The sequence below is a fragment of the Rhamphochromis sp. 'chilingali' genome (assembly GCF_963969265.1).
Source record: "Rhamphochromis sp. 'chilingali' genome assembly, chromosome: 11".
Taxonomy (NCBI): domain Eukaryota; kingdom Metazoa; phylum Chordata; class Actinopteri; order Cichliformes; family Cichlidae; genus Rhamphochromis; species Rhamphochromis sp. 'chilingali'.
In genome coordinates, this window is record NC_137938.1 from 6,378,112 (window position 1) to 6,397,833 (window position 19,722).

Sequence of the window (19,722 nt, forward strand, 5' to 3'; positions counted from 1 at the left end):
TTCATAGGTAGGGATGGAAATCGTTTAAGGTTTTATCCGATACTGGTGCCAAACCGGTACTTTTGAAACGGTGCCGGTGCTTAAACGGTGCTCGAACCTAGGGATGGGTACCGGTGTCCGGTACCATGATGGCACCGGTTCTGACATAAACGGTAGTAACCAGACCGAAAAGCAGCGCACATTTCGGTGCTTTATTTCGGTGCTTTTTTTTCCTGAGCTGTGATACACTTTAGATTCTAGCCAATCATTTTACGTTTCCAAGGATAGTAGGCGGGGCCAGGTACGTACGTTCTTTTAGAGCAGAGCTATAGATTAAAAATGACCAAGGCGAAGCGGTCAAAAGTCATTCATCTGCTTCCTTTAGATATGGTTCTCAGTGAATTAAAATGAATTGAATTGCCTCATTGTGTCTGTATTTCGGTCCATAATTCTTCCCTCTCTAGAGCACAGGGTGCAACATCAGTTTATAGACAGATAATTTTCTGCTTCATGTTAGACGTAGATAGGCAACAGATAGACAGATGGTTGTTCCTTTTAAATATTTAAACAGTTGTTTTCAGTCTGTCTGTCTATGTGTGTGTGTGTGTGTGTGTGTGTGTGTGTGTGTGTGTGTGTGTGTGTGTGTGTGTGTGTGTGTGTGTGTGTGTCAGATACCGTTGTGAGCTTAGGTTTCTATGTAAATTCTTTCGATCATGTCCACAGCTGTTCTCAACATTCCAAACTAGAGTCTGGTGGACTTCCTGGAGCTCACATGCACATACGCACAAACACATTTCTGCATCATGCTACTGTGAACAAAGGTCATCTGTGTTCTTTGATAGCTTTAGTTAAAGTAGTGTTAATGCTATGAATTATTGTAAGTGTGTGCTGCCTTTTGAGCGAGCAGTGAAACACTGAGCGCCTATGCTCTGAGGGATTACAGCCACAGCTAGCACATACAGGACATTATTCAAAACCAGGGGTCAGTAAGGCACTACTTGTTGAGTAGGTTGCCTAGGTGACAAACGATAACGACCTCAAGGAATGCAAGTGTGTTGATAGAGACTAACACAAATGGGGGGCTGGTGGATCTGACTCATTTGCAGTCGCTTCTGTAATGAGCAACAAATGTGTGTGAGTATTGGATTGTAGCTGTGAAACTGTCAGTGAGTGCAAGTGTGATGGTTGTAGCATAATGAGTAGCACAAATAGGGACTTTACAAATCAATTTGAAGGCACCCACATCACACCTCACATTTAGTATGAGATTAAAAAACGCTTTTGTAGCACATTTCAGGCAACATGAATACATAAGCTGCAGTTTCCTGTGGGCGGGTTTTTCTTTGAAATGTTGCTCAACTCTACAAACTCTTTTGGCTTCTCTGAAAACAAGTTAATCACCATAGGTATCTATTATATAGTATAGTGTCATATCACTGGTTTGCAAATGGTGTTCCAAGGCAAACTGGTATGCCATGAAGCAAGTACAGATAAACTGTGGAATTTGACATTTGACAATGACAGCTGCTTACTATATTACCATATACAAGTAAAGAGAGTCCAAATTTTCTGTTTGTGCCTCCAGATACTCCAGCTTCCTCCCACAGTCCAAAGACATGCATGTTAGGTTATCTGATCATTCGATCACTTTTTTGTGCAAAGCAAACCACAAACACCACCTACAGAAAAACAAAGAACTGTCACTAAAGTCTGTTAGAAAAGCTACCTGTTTTGGCTTCAGCTGAACCACAGATGCTGCCAGTCTTCGGCCCGAGTACATCATCTGTCAGCAGAGGCTGGGTAAATGGAGCGAACCAAACATTTCTTCCGAGAGAAACCTGCCCTGTTTAAGATCACTAGATCTCCACCAGAGAGAACAAAAATGTTTTTAGATTTTCTGTAAGTATCTGGTAAGAGAGTGGAAACAGATCATATGCTTGTGGTGTGACAACACTGCAGAAAAAATGCAAGTACATGCTTGCTACAAATATTTTACCTTGAAAAAGAGGTCAGAGGTCCAAAATAACATATTTCGTTATACTCTCCTTTCAATATGTTGACAATACACACCACACCTGTAAGAATCAGAGTTTCTAAGTTACAAGGCTTTGTGTAAGTTTTCGACCTTGAAGACCTTTGTGGATGTAAGCCAGATTTTAATGGATTGTTAACATAACCCCACTCTAGACCCCGGCAACTTTTTATGAGAATTCATTCTGAACTTTTCAAGCTATTTTATTTAGAATGAAAGAATGATGCAAATGCTACCAAAGATACAAAGATAGATTTGTGTTTGCTCCCATACGTAACAACAGAGTGAATGATGTGCTTGGCTTGCTGGTGGTGTCTCTGCTGGGGAGTGACTCTAGGCTACAACTGTGCGACTTGGAGGGGTTGATGATGCATTACGGACAAACTTCAGAATGCTATGTTATAGGTGAGCATACTTGGCTCTTGCCTACTCTGGGTCCATTGCCATCTGTCCAGACTTGGACCTAAATCAATAATGCACAACCTGGTTTCAGCTTCTAGAAATTGTTACGAAATCAGTTTCACCCTGGTTCTTTTTATTCCTCTGGCATCCAGAAACGGACCGGACTCAGTAGTCATTTTCACAAAACCTTTATTCATCTTTATTCATCTTCATTTACGCATGCATCTTCTAGAAGGGGAGACGTGCAAGGCCGGTGTTCCTCTGCAGATCTTCACTCCTTTGTCTGTGAAACACAGTTTTGTCGAGCGACCCTATCATTAAACCCCCATGGTGTGCTGCAAACTCTGTGTCTGTGTGTGTATGCACGAGCACGTGAGTGCCTGTATGTGCGTGTACCCGTATGTCTATGTGAGTACACGTGAGTGACTGTATGCGTGTGCCTGTGTGTATGTGTGAGTGCACGTGAGTGAGTGTGCATGTACGTGTGGGTGCGTCGTAACAGTCAAAGCACTGTGTGTGTGTCTCTGTGTACTCAATCTACACCAAATTCCTTTACACAACAGAGTTAACATATTACAAACACTGAGACCCCCACTCTGCATCCACTGGGCCTCTTGTTGTCTTACATTTACATTTAAGGTGGAAAGTCTCCTGCAAACCTACTTCTAAGTTTATAACAATTATGAGCTTTTATTAAAGGTACAAGCATCAGCATCAGCAATCCCCAACTGTAGCTTCCTGTGTCCTTTTATGACAGGCAGACCCCCAGTGTCCATAAAATTCCTTTCCCTCTAAACAATTACACACACACGCCAAACTAAAACACGCAGACAAATCCTTCCCTATTCCTCTCATCTACTGCTGGACCCTCTTCTCTAAGCAAATTTAACACATTGTATTCTAATAATTGTTTTCTTGTACTCACAAATTACAGGTCTTGATGATGTGCTGCTCAAATAGGATGACATCCACAAAAGCTGTTTAATAAATGGTCAAGTTTCAAATTCTTGATAATCCAAACTGGAACCAACCTAGAAAAGCAACAATATTGTTTTCTCCTTCATTCAAAACCAAATGTCAGGAGTACTTTCAAGTCTTGTGCCAGTGAAATTGGACACTGCTTGGAAGAAAGCTCAGTGTTAAAATGTCAAACTTGCACTTATTTACATGATTGGAGGCCTCAAAGTGGCAGCAGCTGGTTGTGAAAGCATGGAAATCCTGGATTTAAGTACATTTCAAATCAAGTAAAATATTATATATTTTAATGTAAGTTGCTAAAATGTAGTGCAATTTGAAGTGCAAGTAACAATCCCTATCCTTAGAGATTTGACTAGTTTAAGGAAAAACTCTCCCAAATATGCAAAGGTCTAGAAAACACAAGAAGACAAATTTTAATTAACCAGGAAAGAACCTTTTAATATTCACATTCTCTCCTGTGAAAGTACACACTGCATGCCCTCACTGTGGTAAGAAACCAAACTCCCACACAGGCAGAGAGGTAGGGGGTGAATACTTCCTGCAAGGTCTGCACTACAACAGAACATGTAGCATAAAACAAAGCAGAAACAAACCAGATCCTAAAAATATAAATATGTAAGCCCGAATCTTTCAGATAAGCTGAAACATACATACACAATGTTTTTTCTATTCTGCCTTCACTGGGAAATCCCTTTCCCGGTCGATTTCACCTAATCCATATTTAAGAAAAAGGCCTCCTCTCATAATGTCACCATGAAAGCATTTCGAACACATTCATATGTGAGCAAAGAATGGCTGGATTGGGTTACAAGGATCTAAATCAATGTTGACATTTAGTATAAATAAAAAAGTGTGCTCAAAATTGTTCTGAAAGCTTGCTTGGCAAGCATGCACTTATGGTTGCTCAACAGTCTGATAAGGGAGAGTAGCTGGGACCAACAATTCTGGCCTCTATTACACTGTACAGGGTGGGCCATTTATATGGATACACCGTAATAACATGGGAATGGTTGGTGATATTAAAGTCCTGTTTGTGGCACATTAGTATATGTGAGGGGGCAAACTCCTCAAGATGGGTGGTGACCATGGTGGCCATTTAGAAGTTGGCCATCTTGGATACAACTTTTGTTTTTTCAATAGGAAGAGGGTCATGTGACACATCAGACTTATTGGTAATGTCACAAGAAAAACAATGGTGTGCTTGGTTTCAATGTAACTTTATTCTTTCATGAGTTATTTACAAGTTTCTGACCACTTATAAAATGTGTTCAATGTGCTGCCCGTTGTGTTGGATTGTCAATGCAACCCTGTGCTGCACATCTCGTATCTTCACACCATAGACAATTGCCTTCAGATGACCCCAAAGATAAAAGTCTAAGGGGGTCAGATCGGGAGACCTTGGGGGCCATTCAACTGGCCCATGACGACCAATCCACTTTCCAGGAAACTGTTCATCTAGGAATGCTCGGACCTGGCACCAATAATGTGGTGGTGCACCATCTTGCTGGAAAAACTCAGGGAACGTGCCAGCTTCAGTGCACAAAGACGGAAACACATCATCATCAAATATCCAGTGGCCTTGAGGTTTCCATTGATGAAGAATGGACCCACTATCGTTGTACCCCATATACCACACCAAACCATCACTTTTGTTGTTCCAACAGTCTTGGAGGGATCCATCCAATGTGGGTTAGTGTCAGACCAATAGCGGTGGTTTTGTTTGTTAACTTCACCATTCACAATATAGTTTGCTTCATCACTGAACAAAATCTTCTGCGTGAACTGAGGGTCCTGTTCCAATTTTTGTTTTGCCCATTCTACTACTAGTGTATATTATGTTATCCAAACTTTGGTAAACTTACAATTTGTTCCTGAAATCTGTTGATTACCAAGCTGTCACATTATGGTGTGATATTTCAAACATTTTAGTTTCTGATACAGAGAAACAGAGTAGGCCAGATTTATTTCAACTCAGTGTTACAACCAAATATGTAATAGACACGATGGTCAACTGTGTCCATTTCATGCTTTGTCTCTCCAAAACACGAACTGGATACATATGCAGAAGTTGCATCACCAGCAAGGGGAAATTATATATTTAAAGCCATGAAGTTGGTAGTGAGCAAAAATTACATGAATTGCATTCCAGAGTGCTTAATCATCAGAAACAATTTAATTACTGCTACCAAATAATTAAACTGAGTCCTTAATCTCCCTCTGCTGTTACAGCAGATTACTCCAACTTAACACTACTTCTGCATACATGTCCTGCATGCACGCTTTCGAGAGGCAAAGCATCAAATGGACACGATGGTCCAGCATGTGTATTTCACGCTTTGATAAGAGGTTGTCTGTTTTCACCTTGACTACTGGGATGTGGTTTCTACTCCTCTTACCAGATGTACCACCATGAGTCAATCCAGTTCCAGCATGGCCAAAGGTGAAAGTTGAAAGGTACTTGCCTGCTCATAGGAACATACCAATTTCTTGATAGTTCCTTGCTCTTTGTGCCCGCTTAAACCCCTTTCTATGTATTTTGATTGTATTTGACTGTAAGACCAGAGTCTTTCTTATTTGTTTTATTAGAACGGGGTTGTCAAAACATGAACTCGAACAGGGAACGTGTTAAAACATGGCTGTATTACAAAAACATGGGAAGACTGTGTTTCTGATATTTTCATTAATAGTGTAATTATGCCAGTCAACTCATATAAATATATAGATCTTCAGAAAACAGTACAGTACATACCGGACTGTGTGGAGTTCAACATTTTGATTGCTTTTGTGTAATTTTACTGAGTAAAGCAAAATTAGCATTCAGATCTGGATCCAAATGAACTACAGGGCTAGATTTTGTCCCAGTGCCAGGTCCTTAAACATAGCGTATCTGCTTATAAGTCTCCTGCGGCAAAAGAAACTAAACAGATACCACATGAATCAAAATATTCTTTTAATAGCGCTCCAAAAAGTCTGTCCCATCTGCATCCAAGTTTCCATTGTTGCAAAAATTCCCCAGTCCAGAAAACCGGGAAAACATGATGAATCTGTTCTGTTGGAAACCACATAAGGTTTTAATGTGTTGTCATTTAGTATCACGTACAGCTTGGTATTGAGCTTTTTGGGCCTGTTGTACATGACAGTTGGAATTAATACTGAAGAGATTAAACACACCAACATACTGACTCATCCTACACATCACTGTAGTTCTTGGGAATCAATTTACCACAAATAACCTCTTCGCCTGAATGCACTCCTGTGATCTCAGAGGACAGGTTTGCCTTATCTACAGTTAGTTTCCATGGAAATACATTTTTCCTTGTTTTCAGACTCTCTGACTGATAACTGAATTTTAGATATTATACTAGTGTCATGATCCGAGTGAGCGGAGGCCGTATCTCTGGGGCAGCTATGTTTTCCCGTGATATGCTTGTCTATGGAATTTGTGATATATCGTATTGAATCTAGTAGTGCCAGTGATGTTGATCTGCTTGATATGAACCCGTACTGACTCTCTGTGAGTGGTTTATGTTTATCTGTACATTTTTCCAGTCGGTTCTTAAACAGTTTTTCAAGAATTTTTGAGAACTGAGGTCGCAAAGAAGCAGACCTGTAGTTTGTGAAATGGTGTTTGTTGCCAGACTTGTATGGAGGTACAACGTTTGCTATTTTCATTCTGTCTGGAAATAGAACAGTTTGAAATGATATGGATTATAGATGTATGTAAATGGTTTTAAATAGCCTCAATGATGTTTTTAACCACTATCATATCAACATCTTTACAATCCAAGGATTTCTCACTTTTACATTTATTTTTTGTTTAACAATTTCAAAAGCTTCTATTTTCATCAACAGCTGTGAGGAACACTAAATAAGGATTTCTGTCTATTGAGGTATCCAGTCTTTCCTCTGCTTTCCCAGGATCAGTGATTGTTCCTGCTAAATTTGGTCCAGCAGTTACAAATTCTTTTCTTCATGGTCATTATCAATGAAATTCTCCTGTGGTGCAAACCCACTGCTTCAGTGACTCTCTGCCCCAGCACTGTGACAAGCCAGTCACCTGTGTTCACCTGTAGCCCCAGTGTTCCCCACACTGCTTTGTAAAAACGGTGATTAGCCAAATGTCACCCCAGTGATTTCCCTCGCAAAATTGTGTGGTATTCTTTGTTTAAAATAGTGTGTAGAATAAAGAATTGTGAATCTGATCGCTATTTGCACATTGGCATCTGGATTTGGGTCTTTCTCTTGTGGTGGTCAGAACAAGATGCATTTCTGGAAGTGCTGTAACCAGGTTTAAGAAAGTGATTTCTCAATGCCATGTGCCAACACAATGCAGAACAGCTAACTCAACGCTACTCCCACAGACGTCAATTATCACATTAATAGTCTTACTGTGGTTCCTCTAAAAAAAAGAGGGCAAAGCAGATAACGTGTAATTTAGACTCATTTAAAAAATATTTGTTTGATCTGGAAAAGTAGTGTGTTACGTCTTTTTAAGCCCCCTGTAAAGCTAGGACTATTTCTCATTAATCAGGAAAAACAGGAACAGCCCCAAGTTTCTCTTCAGAGCTGTGTCGAGCAGAGTATTCATTTAACGTTAACTAGCATTGACTTCATGAATCTCTTGACAGATGAAATTTTAACCACTGGAGAAAAAATTAAACTCTTTTATTCTTTCAATCTTTCTGAGTTAACTTTAATAAGGTTTTCCTCTAAACCATCAATTTGCCGTTGTCTACAACATGGGGGTAGTTTTTAAAACAGTTAACTAATCATTTGCAGAGGAATGGTTCATTTCAAGTATTTCAGTCAGGTTTTAGGATTTTTTTTGCAAGCTACAAATGATCTGGCTCTGACAGTGGGCTCATTTCTGTTCTTGCTCTGCTAGATCCCAGTGAAGGACTGGATAGCACTGATTTTATTACAGATATTAGTAAACATCATTGTTGTTAAAGGCATTGCTCTACAATAACTGGAAGCATATCTACTTAATACACTTGAATTTGTGCATGTAAATGGGGAGTCTTCCCTGCAGACAAAGGTTAATCAGAGGCCTACAGGCATCCATGCTAGGATCAATACCTTGGACAGTATTATTACCAAACACTGGATACATTTTAATTGCTATGTAGACGGCACTCAGCTTTATTTATCCATGAAACCAGATGATATACATCAACTAGTTAAACTATAGGCATGTCTTAAAGAAGTGTCTGCACATAATCAGACTTTTTTCCACTCTTGTGTTCTTAGTGTTAGTTGTAGATCTTTTAGAATGAAAAGTCAGATATATTAATTGATTCGCGTCTAGAATACACACCTTGCTGAGAACAGAGGAAAAAAAGAATCTTCCCATTTAACTTTTTTGTGATTTCCTGCCTCTTCTGAGATAAAAGATGCCACCCAAACACATGAGATATTAATGGAAAGCTCAGGATGTCCTCCATTTAGCACATCAGGATTTAGGGTAGCTAAAATAAGAACAAATGTCCATTACACAGGACATAAATGAATAGTCTGGTTCTCAGGAGGATACAGAGTTAGTATAAATCAAAAGATTCCCCCCCAATCGAGAAAGTTTGCTTAATATTGTTTGGGTCTGCATCAAGCCTTTCTATGATTACTTAAACTATGGAAAATATTGATATTTTTGGAACGAGGTCATGAAGAAAAATTGAGTCCAAAGGTCATATAACATATTTTCGGACTTTTTACAAAGGAATGCGTAAAACACAAACAACTGCAGTTTTGGAGTAGATACCAATGTCTAAAACACATGAAACAATAGTATAGTGTAATAAACAGCAATACAAGAGAAAAGACTGCTGGCCAGAATTATCATACCAAAATAGGATTCTGGTTAAAAACCCAGAAAATTCCCACTAACTAAAAAAAAGAGAGGAAAAAAAATCTATTTTTAGACATTAAGGGAAACTCACTGTATTTGTACCTTCTGCCTATAAAACATATTCTACTATTGCTGTCTCGTGGGATCTCAAAACCAAAGGCTCGCTGGGCCCTGACCTGTGGCTTTAGGAGCAAGACTCTGGAGCACTGGTAGAGAAGAGGGGTCGAGAGGCGGGCTGTGAGACTCTGGAGACTGTAAGGCTCGGTTCCAATGTTGGTAGAGAGCAGCATGTTCAGACTTGAGCAGACAGATGGGCTCAGCTTCATTACCTCTCTGTCACTGGGCTCAGTGTTTGTGCTGCAAACAGTGCCACACGTCTGTCAGCAAGCTCATCAGTCTCACACACACACACACAAACACACACGCACAGACAGCTCAGTGTTCCGGTATTGCCATATGAATACATTCATTTTAAAGTTTCATAGTCAGTCACTTTTGGTTACTTAACTGAAAAATTGTGAAGTGTGTGTGTGTGTGTGTGTGTGTGTGTGTGTGTGTGTGTGTGTGTGTGTGTGTGTGTGTGTGTGTGTGTGTGTGTGTGTGTTAATCTTTCATCTAGTAGCATGAGTTGGACATACAGACATGCAGTTGTGAAATAATCTCAGAACATCTTCTCAATTATTGTGCTTATAATGAGTTTAAAATGCTCGTTTCCAGTTCCATAGTTTTGCTTATGGACTCTAGAAAAGGTCTGCATGACTCACGGTACCAAATACTCCTTGTTTGTATTATGCTGGGCCTTGTTGCAGCTGCTCAACTTGTCACTGTCTGAAACAAGTTGTTTTAGCTCTCAGCAATGGTTTCAGAACTTGGTGCTCTGAAACCATGCAAGGTGTTACCACCTCCTCCACAGGCTAGAGTGAAGGGTCGAAAGGCAAAGTGTAAACCTAACCACCAAAAAAGAATCTCATTCTTTACTGGAAATGGCAACTACACAGTCACTTGTTTCAAAAAGGTGAGATCATTTGAAGTAACTGAACACGATTTATGGGATGACATGAAATACAGAGTTTGAGTGATACACTATTTGATGACTAGATTCTGTTGAAGCTCCATAGCAGAAGATAGAGACTCCAAAAACTTATTTTTTTATTGAACTTATGCATACACACTCCAGCCCTGATGAGAATGGACAACATAAACATCTGCAACAGAGATTACAACTGGAAGTCTCTGTTTAGTAACTATTACCTACTACCTACTGTGGGTCTTACAGCCGGTTTAGTCTTTTTATAACAGTCAGTGCACAACAGTGTCAATGCTGTCCCTTTTAATAGCTGCATAAAAAATGCACTGAAATGCTGACTGGAGTGAAAAACCTCAGCCGACAGGAAATATCTAAGGTAAGGTACACTTTTCACTTCAGAAGACACAGAATTGTTATGTATATTATAGAATTTCTTACTGAATCCCTTGCAAAAAAAATGCTAATCAGATTATTTCCAGGTGATCAAAATCAGACACTGATAAGAAATACTATTCTGTATTCATAATTCCAAGATTTTCAACACCACTAATGCAAAGGTGTAATCTGGGATGGGGTGTAACACAAAGTGAAAAAAAAAACTATTAATCACCGCATAGTTAACGTCAGTAAAACGCCATTTATTTTAAGATTAAGGCAAACCAACCAATTAGGATACAAATAAAACACAGGGAAGCGTCAGAGTCTCTGAAGCCAAAACAACAAACAAAACACAACTTTCTAGCTAAAAAAAGACCACTCTTTCTGCAAGAATACAATCTAGACAGCATACATACGAGTGGTGTAGATAATGTGATAGCTGATGTACCTTCCTGGTGCAGTGTTGACCTTTCCCGATGAACATGGTGGTACTTCTTAAAGGAGTTTCTGTTTTACTCTGTGTGATGACACAGCCTCCACCATGTAAAAAAAAAAAAAAAGTAAAATGGCCTGCATTTGTATAGCGCTTTACACTACATTCAGTCATTCACCCACACACTGGCAGTGGCAAGCTATATTGTAGCCACAGCTGCCCTGGGGCGCACTGACAGAGGCGAGGCTGCTGGACACTGGCGCCACCGGGCCCTCTGACCACCACCAGTAGGCAACATGGGGTTAGTATCTTGCCCAAGGATATTTGACATGCAGCCTGGGATCGAACCACCGACCTTTTTGCTGCTGTTAAATGAGCATTTTTGTCATTTTTGAAATATAAATTACTATAATCTGTTTCTTAATGTATTTTCTTTTAAAATACAGTGTGTGTATTTTTTAATATTGTAATTATACAAATCTGTAACTATGTGGATATTAGATAGTTTTTAGTAAAATAGAACCCATCTAGAAAGGCAGGGGAAGCCCTGTAACTTACTTTAAAATGAAATATGTTCCTTTAGTCTTATCATAAGGTGGCATAAAGAGTGACTGATTTAAATATTCTCATATGCTCATATAATATAAATGGTGTCCCTTACAAAATAGCGATCCAAAAAGAGAGGTCTGTATTTTTTGTATGTTGTAAGAAAGAAGAAAAAAAATTATTTGTGAATGTAAAATATGTAATTTACTGTGTCCTGCAATCTTTAAATGTAAACTTTCTGGCAGTTCTGTATAATTCCAGAACATTTCCTGGCGAAGTTTCACAGATCACACACTATTTAAATATATAATGACTTGTTTACTGTTCCGATTTCCAGTATTTGGGTAGGCGGTTACACGCACACACACACACACACACACACACACACACACACACACACACACACACACACACACACACACACACACACACACACACACAGAGAGAGAGAGAGAGAAAGAGAGAGAGAGAGAGCCCCTCCTGCCTCCTCCGGTTTCCTGTCAGAGCAAAGTGAGTGTGCTTGCTTATAAACGGTGTGAGAGAGTGTGTGTGTGAGTGTGTGTGTGTGGATGGTTCAGCAGTGACTCTCCAGCTGCTGAGCGGAGTGGAGCGCACAGCGTAGCGGACGCACAAAGCCAACTCCCTGGACTCTCTCGTACTCCGCGGCTCGTGTGACTGAGAATCTCGGGCAGGGGGACACAGAATCATGAAGGCACGGCGCTGCTCTCTAACTTTCCGCGGAGTTGTATCAGCCTTTCTCATATCTGTGCTGCTGGAGCCCGGGGCTGCCGGTGAGTTACACAAACACCGAAGTTTAACAAACTTTCTGCTTGTTCGCTGTCACGCGCTCTGGTGTCACTATATAACGTATTTAACGCGAACTCGGAGTTCTGGAGCTGAAGGGGGCCGGGGGAAAGCTTTCTCTCTGGCGCTGTTCGCGTGGCTCTCCGCAGAGCCGCGAACAGCGAGGTGTAACAGGTGACTCAGAGCGGGCAGAGACGCTTCTCAGCTCTGCTGCCCGTGCAGCCTGAAGCGTACCCACAGAGCGCCTCAGAAAACTTTCCCTCTCGCTGTCAGACCTTTCACTGCTGAGGATCACAGGTTTTAGCAGACCGAACGATTATTTTAAACAGGATTAGGAACAATGATAAAAGGTGTGTGTGTGTGTGTGTGTGTGTGTGTGTGTGTGTGTGTGTGTGTGTGTGTGTGTGTGTGTGTGTGTGTGTGTGTGTGTGTGTGTGAAAATAATGGTGCAAAAGTAAGCTGCGTTGTACAGAATCACATTTCTGCCTCTTGCGCATCCATAACGTCAAGACTTTTACTTAAAAGGGTCACTCCACCTATTTTAGGCTTGCATACAGCCTGAACAGGTTTAACGTTTCTTGTAAAACGCACTAAATAGTTATAATAGCATTATGGAATCTGTCAGCTGGAGACCTGTTAGTGCTAAAAGGCAAAAAAATGTGTGCATCTTCTGAGGTGTTCCGGTTCCTCGCTTTGATCAGAGTGAAGAAATGTTTTCATCCATTAGGAGTTTGACTTTTCTCTTTAGCTGTTTGCAATGCAGTAGTGCTTCTTTCCCTCCCAACATGCCAATTAAATAGATCTGGCCACTTTCCATCTGTGACACCATGACAGTTGTCATGTTAGTAAACCACAGAAACTTCCCCTTGTTGACAAGCGGTTAGCTCAACTGTAACAATGTTGACAAGAAGATGAAAACTGGAGTCGTGTATTTTGTTGTCCTCATTACACTTCTCCTTCCCTTCTCCCCCTCTCTCCTGTTTGTTCCTGCCCTCCTCCCACAGCAGGAGCCTATTTTGAACCTGGAAATCCCGCATACCACAAGGACTGTGTGGTCCTGCTGCATTACGTGTCACAAATAGACACACATGCACACAAGAGCAAGAAGACATACAAACTTGTACCCACATGAAGACACAAGCTCACACATAAACTTATTCCATGCCATTCCTCCAGAGCTCCTTGAGCTGCAGGAAGCTCCTCGCTGCTCTTCCACTACTGGACCAGCTTGACATTTTTGGTTATCCAAACAGCAGAGCTGGACTGTTTTTTATCTTCTCCTACTTTTTTTTGCTTCCGACTGATGTCAATAACAATCCGCTCAGCAGGATTTCACAAGGTTTCGTTTTCCTTCATTTCCAGGGAATCTTCATTGTGTTGAGGCAAATGTCGCTGTGCATTTCCTATTTCTTGTGCACAGTACTACGTTTAAGCATGGAAAATATAACTTTAAGCTGCCTGAGTTATGCTCCTTTGATTCCTTTTAACCATATTTGTCAAGTCTTCATTCTCAATACGCTTCACTGGAGCGTTCGGATTCTTAGAGACGAAGGAGGGATGGAGGAAGAGGGGAGGCCGAGAGAGGGAGTTAAACAGGAGGAAGATAAAGACAGGGAGGAATGAGAGGATTAGGGCCAAAGTGGAGTGAGGGGTGGATTAAAAGAGGTGGGAGGATAACTTTCAGGAGCAAAGGGGGAGAGCCCAGCCGCCTGCTGTGGCAGTTATGTGGCCCCGAGCTGCCTTCTGCCAGTTGTCTTTGCACATTTCAGTGACAGCGCTGCAGGGAAAAGAAGAAGGGTTCTTGTTTCAACTCAGATTATTTCACATTTTTATTTCCTGTGTTGCTCCAGAAAAGTGTCAGCAGTAAAATCTCTTTCAGGGTTTTTTTTATAGGATTACTTCTGAAAGCGCTGTAGCTTCACATTGAAATGTGAGCTCATTAGGCCAAGCAATGCTGTCATACCTGAAAGCATAGTTCTAATGTCATTATACTAAATGTCTTAAAATGTTGTTTTTTATTAATTATTTTACAATTTTTTACACATGAAACATTCATGAGTGAGTGTTTGAGCACAGAAATCTTTCACTTCTACTCACAGTAAGAATGCATTTAATTTGGAACAAATTAATTCAGAGCCTTGAAGTGATACAAACCTATTAAATGTTTGCCTGGTTTGCAGATTTTTCCCTTTTTCCAGCAGTCCTTCCTGTATAACGGTGATGAACTGCAGTCAGGTTTCCTGCCTGTCCTCCTATCCACACTAACGTCCTCAGTGCTTTGGAAAAATGGGGAAAGAGGAAGAGAAGCAGGGAGGAAACAGTTTAGCTGATGTGATAATGTGCTCTATATCCTTTAAGTTAGCATTTCTGTTTCTATATATATTCAATTCAAATTATTTCAGTTTTATTTATATAGTGCCGAATTGCATCAACAGTCACTTTAAGGGTAAAGACCCTAGAATGATATGGAGAAAACCCCCCAACAATCAGACCATCCCCTATGAACAAGGACTTGAACATGGTGGTACTTCTTAAAGGAGTTTCTGTTTTACTCTGTGTGATGACACAGCCTCCATACACAGATTTACTGTTGTCCAGATAATGTTAGAGACCACTGGATGTTATGGGATGCTGGATGTTCTTGCTCTAAGCAAAGAAGAAATATCAGTACTATAAAGTAGTTAAAATGATTTACGTCCATCACACCAGTGTACAAATATGTTTAAAAATGTTCATGACTTGTTAGTATTCCTGCCAAGGCTCACAAGAAGACATATCCTGTATATGCCAGTCTGGATGAAACCTTACACGAACATCATCACACAAATAGCAATTATTAACAGAAGTTAATAACCACTGACTCAGCCACTAACAATTTTACAGATGAAGCTCATTGATTCTTAGTGCTAACATTTTCTTCTGCAACATAACACTATTTAACATGCAAATCTTTAACATGTCAAATTGTTTGCCAAAAGTGAACAGTGATGAAGTGGCTCCTCACTAGCACCAGTGCAGGCACTGACAGGGACAGTGCATTTTTGGAAATGCAGTCTAAGATTATAGGTGGAGCCTTCCGCCACCAATTGATGGTTAGCTCGTCTCAGTACGTAGTACGCCAGTCCTGCCATTAGGCCATTGAAGTTGCTCAGGTCAGTTAGTGGCCGCATTGTGTTGGCTGATTGAAATGGATTTTAAACACCATATCATTTATGCCCTTCTAAATCATTAAGCACAGTTGCTGCTAGAAAAACTGTTTAGCATCCAGAATTTTATAACACTCTTATTAAAAAATGTGTACTTAAGCATACTCCATCTGGATAGTAGATACTTCTCAGTCTTTACTTTCTCTGCCACTAACGAGTAGGTATTTATTGTGGTTATTCATTGGTCTGACTGCCAGATGGAAGTCAGTCACAGTAGCATGATTTCCCTCCTGCAGCACAGAGAGATATTACATTTCAATTACCGCTCCTTCAGAAGCCATCAAGAGCATAGTTAATGACAGCCCACACTTTTCCCCTCCACTTTCTCGAGACGCACTGAGGTCACTTGTGTTTTCATACTATAATCCTTGCACAAGGACTCGCAGCAGGGAAAGAGTGCAGCAGTAATAAAAAAAAGACGCTTTAGAAGAGCTTTAGCAGCTGGAACAATGACCCAAATCACAATGCAGACCTTCATGCACAGTTACCCTTTAACTTGCTACACCAGTCTGCTGAAACTTCAAAGTTAAAGCTCTAAGGCTGCCAACACCACCCATCGAAGATCAGAAGTGCTGGTAACCTAAATTCAGAATTTAAAGTGATTTTTCTTTCCTAATCTTTGTTAAGGATTCTGTTATACCCTGTGCAAAAATAGACCTAAAGTCACTGTTAATGAGCTCTTGATGTGTAGTCAGTATTGCACAAGAGCACAATAAAGATCCATCACCATCGTAAAATATTTGTGCTCAGCGTGTAACTCTAGCTGTGTTACTTATTCGGATTGATGTAGTCTCGGTGGCACTTTGCTGCACTAAATCAGCCACTTTTATTTGTCTCTGAGGTTGTGTGTGGGTGTGAGCGCTCTGCTATTTCACGCTCTCTGTCCTGTTCCAAACTAGGCTCAGTGTGATGGAATGTGCCTTGAAAATATATTAACTGTGCTTCCTGTTAAATGAATAACCCAGTCTGTGCAGACTATGATCGAGTGTCACCCACCCATGTGAACACACACTGCGAGTTGAGGCCTTGCAGTTGGTACTGCATAGGGAAGGTAGCGAGCATCTGTGCATCTGGAAGCCAAATCCCTACTCTGGTCTGGTCGGGTTTTACACTTTGACTTTGCAGAGTTGATCTGACGATAGTGCAGACTGCAGTTGTTTTGTCTGTACCTGAGATTTCAGGCCTGTGAGGGCTGTTGTTGTTTGGAGCTGGGGGCCCCTTTCATCAGATGGAATTGGTTATCTATCATATCAGTCGTCATCTTTCTTTACTCACTCTGTGAAGGAGTCTTTTAAGGATGTGTTTATCTGAAAAGTAAGTAAAGGAAGTAATCTAGGAATTCTTTACAGCAGTGTGGATCATTAGCTCAGGTAGAGAGCTTAAGTGGAATCTCATGACCGGCATAAACTGCTTTATTTGCACTTCTGAGTCAGTGATTGTGAATGATTGACTCAGAAGTAATTGGACAAATACACATGATGTCAAAGTAAATCATGATGCTCTCCCGCTGCGACCACTCTCGTGCCATCCTGTTGTAGCATCCATCTGCTTTTAGTCTGTTTCTCGGTAAGCAGACTGCACTGAGTTCAGAAGACTGACTACCTCATCTGGTGGTCAGATTTTCGAGCTCTTCCTCCCTGAAACCTGCTATTGAGATATATATTTTACATCTTTGACCTGCTGGAGAGCAACCCATTTCCACCAGTAATTCAATTACATTTTCAATTCAATTTTATTTATACACCACCAAATCACAACAACAGTTGCCTCAAGGTCCTTTATATTGTAAGGCAGACCCTACAATAATAGAGAGAAAACCCCAACAATCATATAAGCAAGCTCTTTGGCAACAGTGGGAAAGAAAAACTCCCTTTTAACAGGAAGAAACCTCCAGCCGAACCAGACTGAGGGAGGTGTAGCCATCTGCTGCGACCAGTTGGAGGTGAATTGATGAAGACAGGACAAAGACATGCTGTGGAAGAGAGCCAGAGATTAATAATAACAAATAATTAAATGCAGAGAGGTGTTTAAAGACATAGTGAGTTACAAAGGTGACTGAAGAAGAAAAACTCAAGCTGAGCACCTGAAAGATGAAGACTCTGCCTCCCATTCTACTTTTGGTCATTGGACTCATTCTTATATAGCGCTTTTCTACTCTCCCGGAGTACTCAAAGCGCTGTATACAACATGCCACCCATTCATACCCACTCATACAAGCACTTTCTTCTATACTTAAGTGCAATCTATGCATTCACACACAGTCAAACTCCAATGGACGCATCAGAGAGCAACTTGGGGTTAGTATCTTGCCCAAGGATACTTGGCATACAGACTGGGGAAGCCAAGGATCAAACCATCAACCTTCCAGTCAGTAGCTGATCTGCTCTACCACATGAGCCACAGCCACCCTTTTCACTAGCTGGGCTCACAACCTCAGGACGGCGCGGCACGAAAACGAGAACAGGTGTCATATATAGACAAGAACCAGAAGGGGAATGTTTGGAGGTGTGGTCCCACTCCTGAAATTCAGATAATTTATGTCTAATCAAATACTCAACAAGTAAGCCCGCAGTCTAAGAGTGAAGTGCTCTAATGGGGTTATATGGTACTATAAGGTCATCAAGATAAGATGGGGCCTGATTATTTAAGACCTTGTATGTGAGGAGCAGGATTTTGAATTCAATTCTGAATTTAACAGGGACCCAGTGAAGGGAAGCCAATATAGGAGAAATATGCTCTCTCTTTCTAGTCCCTGTCAGTACTCTTGCTGCAGCATTTTGGATCAACTGCAGGCTTGATCCTGATATTAATGAATTACATTAGTCCAGCCTAGAAGTAATGAATGCATGAACTAGTTTTTCAGCATCACTCCCATAAGAGTTTTTCTTTCTCACTGTTACCAAAGCACTTGCTCATTGGAGGTCATATGATTGTTAGGACTTTCTCTGTTTTCTTTGCATTATTATAGGGTCTTTACCTTAGCCTCCTAGGACCTGGCGTCCACATATGTGGACATCACAAAATACTCAATTTTACTCTACAAGCGCCCCGATATCCACTTACGAGGACATTATACTGCTACTGTTCTCTCGAAATTTTAAACGAATATCCTCATATGTGGCTCTCATTTTTCTTAGAAACAAAAATTAGGTAAAAAAAAAATCTGGTAATTCTTTGTTTTTACATTCATCGGGCCCCAATCAGCCCAAATATCAAAGAGAAATTAAAAATGCATGCCGTGGAAGAGTTCGGGTCTTAGGAGGTTAGAGTATAAAGCAAAAAAGGTAGAAAAAAGAGGGAAGAACCCCCCCCCCCAATTAAAAAAAAAACCCCAAATAAAACTGAATTGAATTGAAAATTGACTGATAATTCAAAAGAAGGGCACCTTTGTTCAAAGCCGATTAGTTGCCCCTCATTAGCAGCCAATCTCAGCAGCAGTGTGTACCTGAGATAACCCAAAGAGCTGTGGATTCATTATAAGTTTAAATGGCAAAATAAGGACAAGTGTAGGAGAGCCACTAAAAGCTTACCAAGGAGCATACCAAGTATCTTGTGCTGAATCCTCTGAGGTTTGAAATATTATCAGTTTTTGACGATTGCTACGTTCCCCCATGCTGAGGCATGATCTGGATTTTCTGCACACTGTTTGTTTACTATGATAAAGCTTTTTTGAGAATCCATAAGACTTTTGCCAAAGGCAAAATGCCTTTGACGTGTCTGTAGTTTGAAGTCTAGTTTCACTATGATCAATACTAGCTACATTGCCCACAAAGTTTTTAGTGATAAAGAAAACATATTCAAATTAGAAACATCAGAAAGGGTCCAGGCTGCAGTAACTTGGGTTTTTTTGAATTTTAGAAAATAAATAATGGGTATTGGGTATTTTATTACGAGTCAGATTCAAGCGGCTCCACTGCAGTTTTTGGTACTTCTGCTCATGAGTTCATTTTTCAGCCCCAAATCTTGGTTTTAACCTGAGGTGTAGGAAAAGATTAAAAGTTCAAAGTTCTGCTCAGTGAAGCTGAACCATGACAGCCTTAGGAGCAGACCTCCCAGCAGAGGAAGGCTTTCAACAACACTAAAACCATCCAT

General features: G+C 40.6%; 1 protein-coding gene across 2 annotated transcripts in view; it reads left to right on the forward strand.

Moving 5' to 3' along the window:
• The first annotated feature begins 12,134 nt into the window (after positions 1 to 12,134).
• tgfbr2b (transforming growth factor beta receptor 2b) overlaps positions 12,135 to 19,722 on the forward strand; it is a 47,601-nt gene continuing 40,013 nt past the window's right edge. The window contains exon 1 of one of the 2 annotated variants that reach the window (XM_080896238.1): positions 12,135 to 12,411. In XM_080896238.1, coding sequence (XP_080752364.1) covers positions 12,327 to 12,411 — 85 coding nt within the window. In that variant the 5' untranslated portion in view covers positions 12,135 to 12,326. The remainder of the gene's footprint in view (positions 12,412 to 19,722) is intronic. The other variant, XM_080896239.1, reaches the window with a different exon arrangement.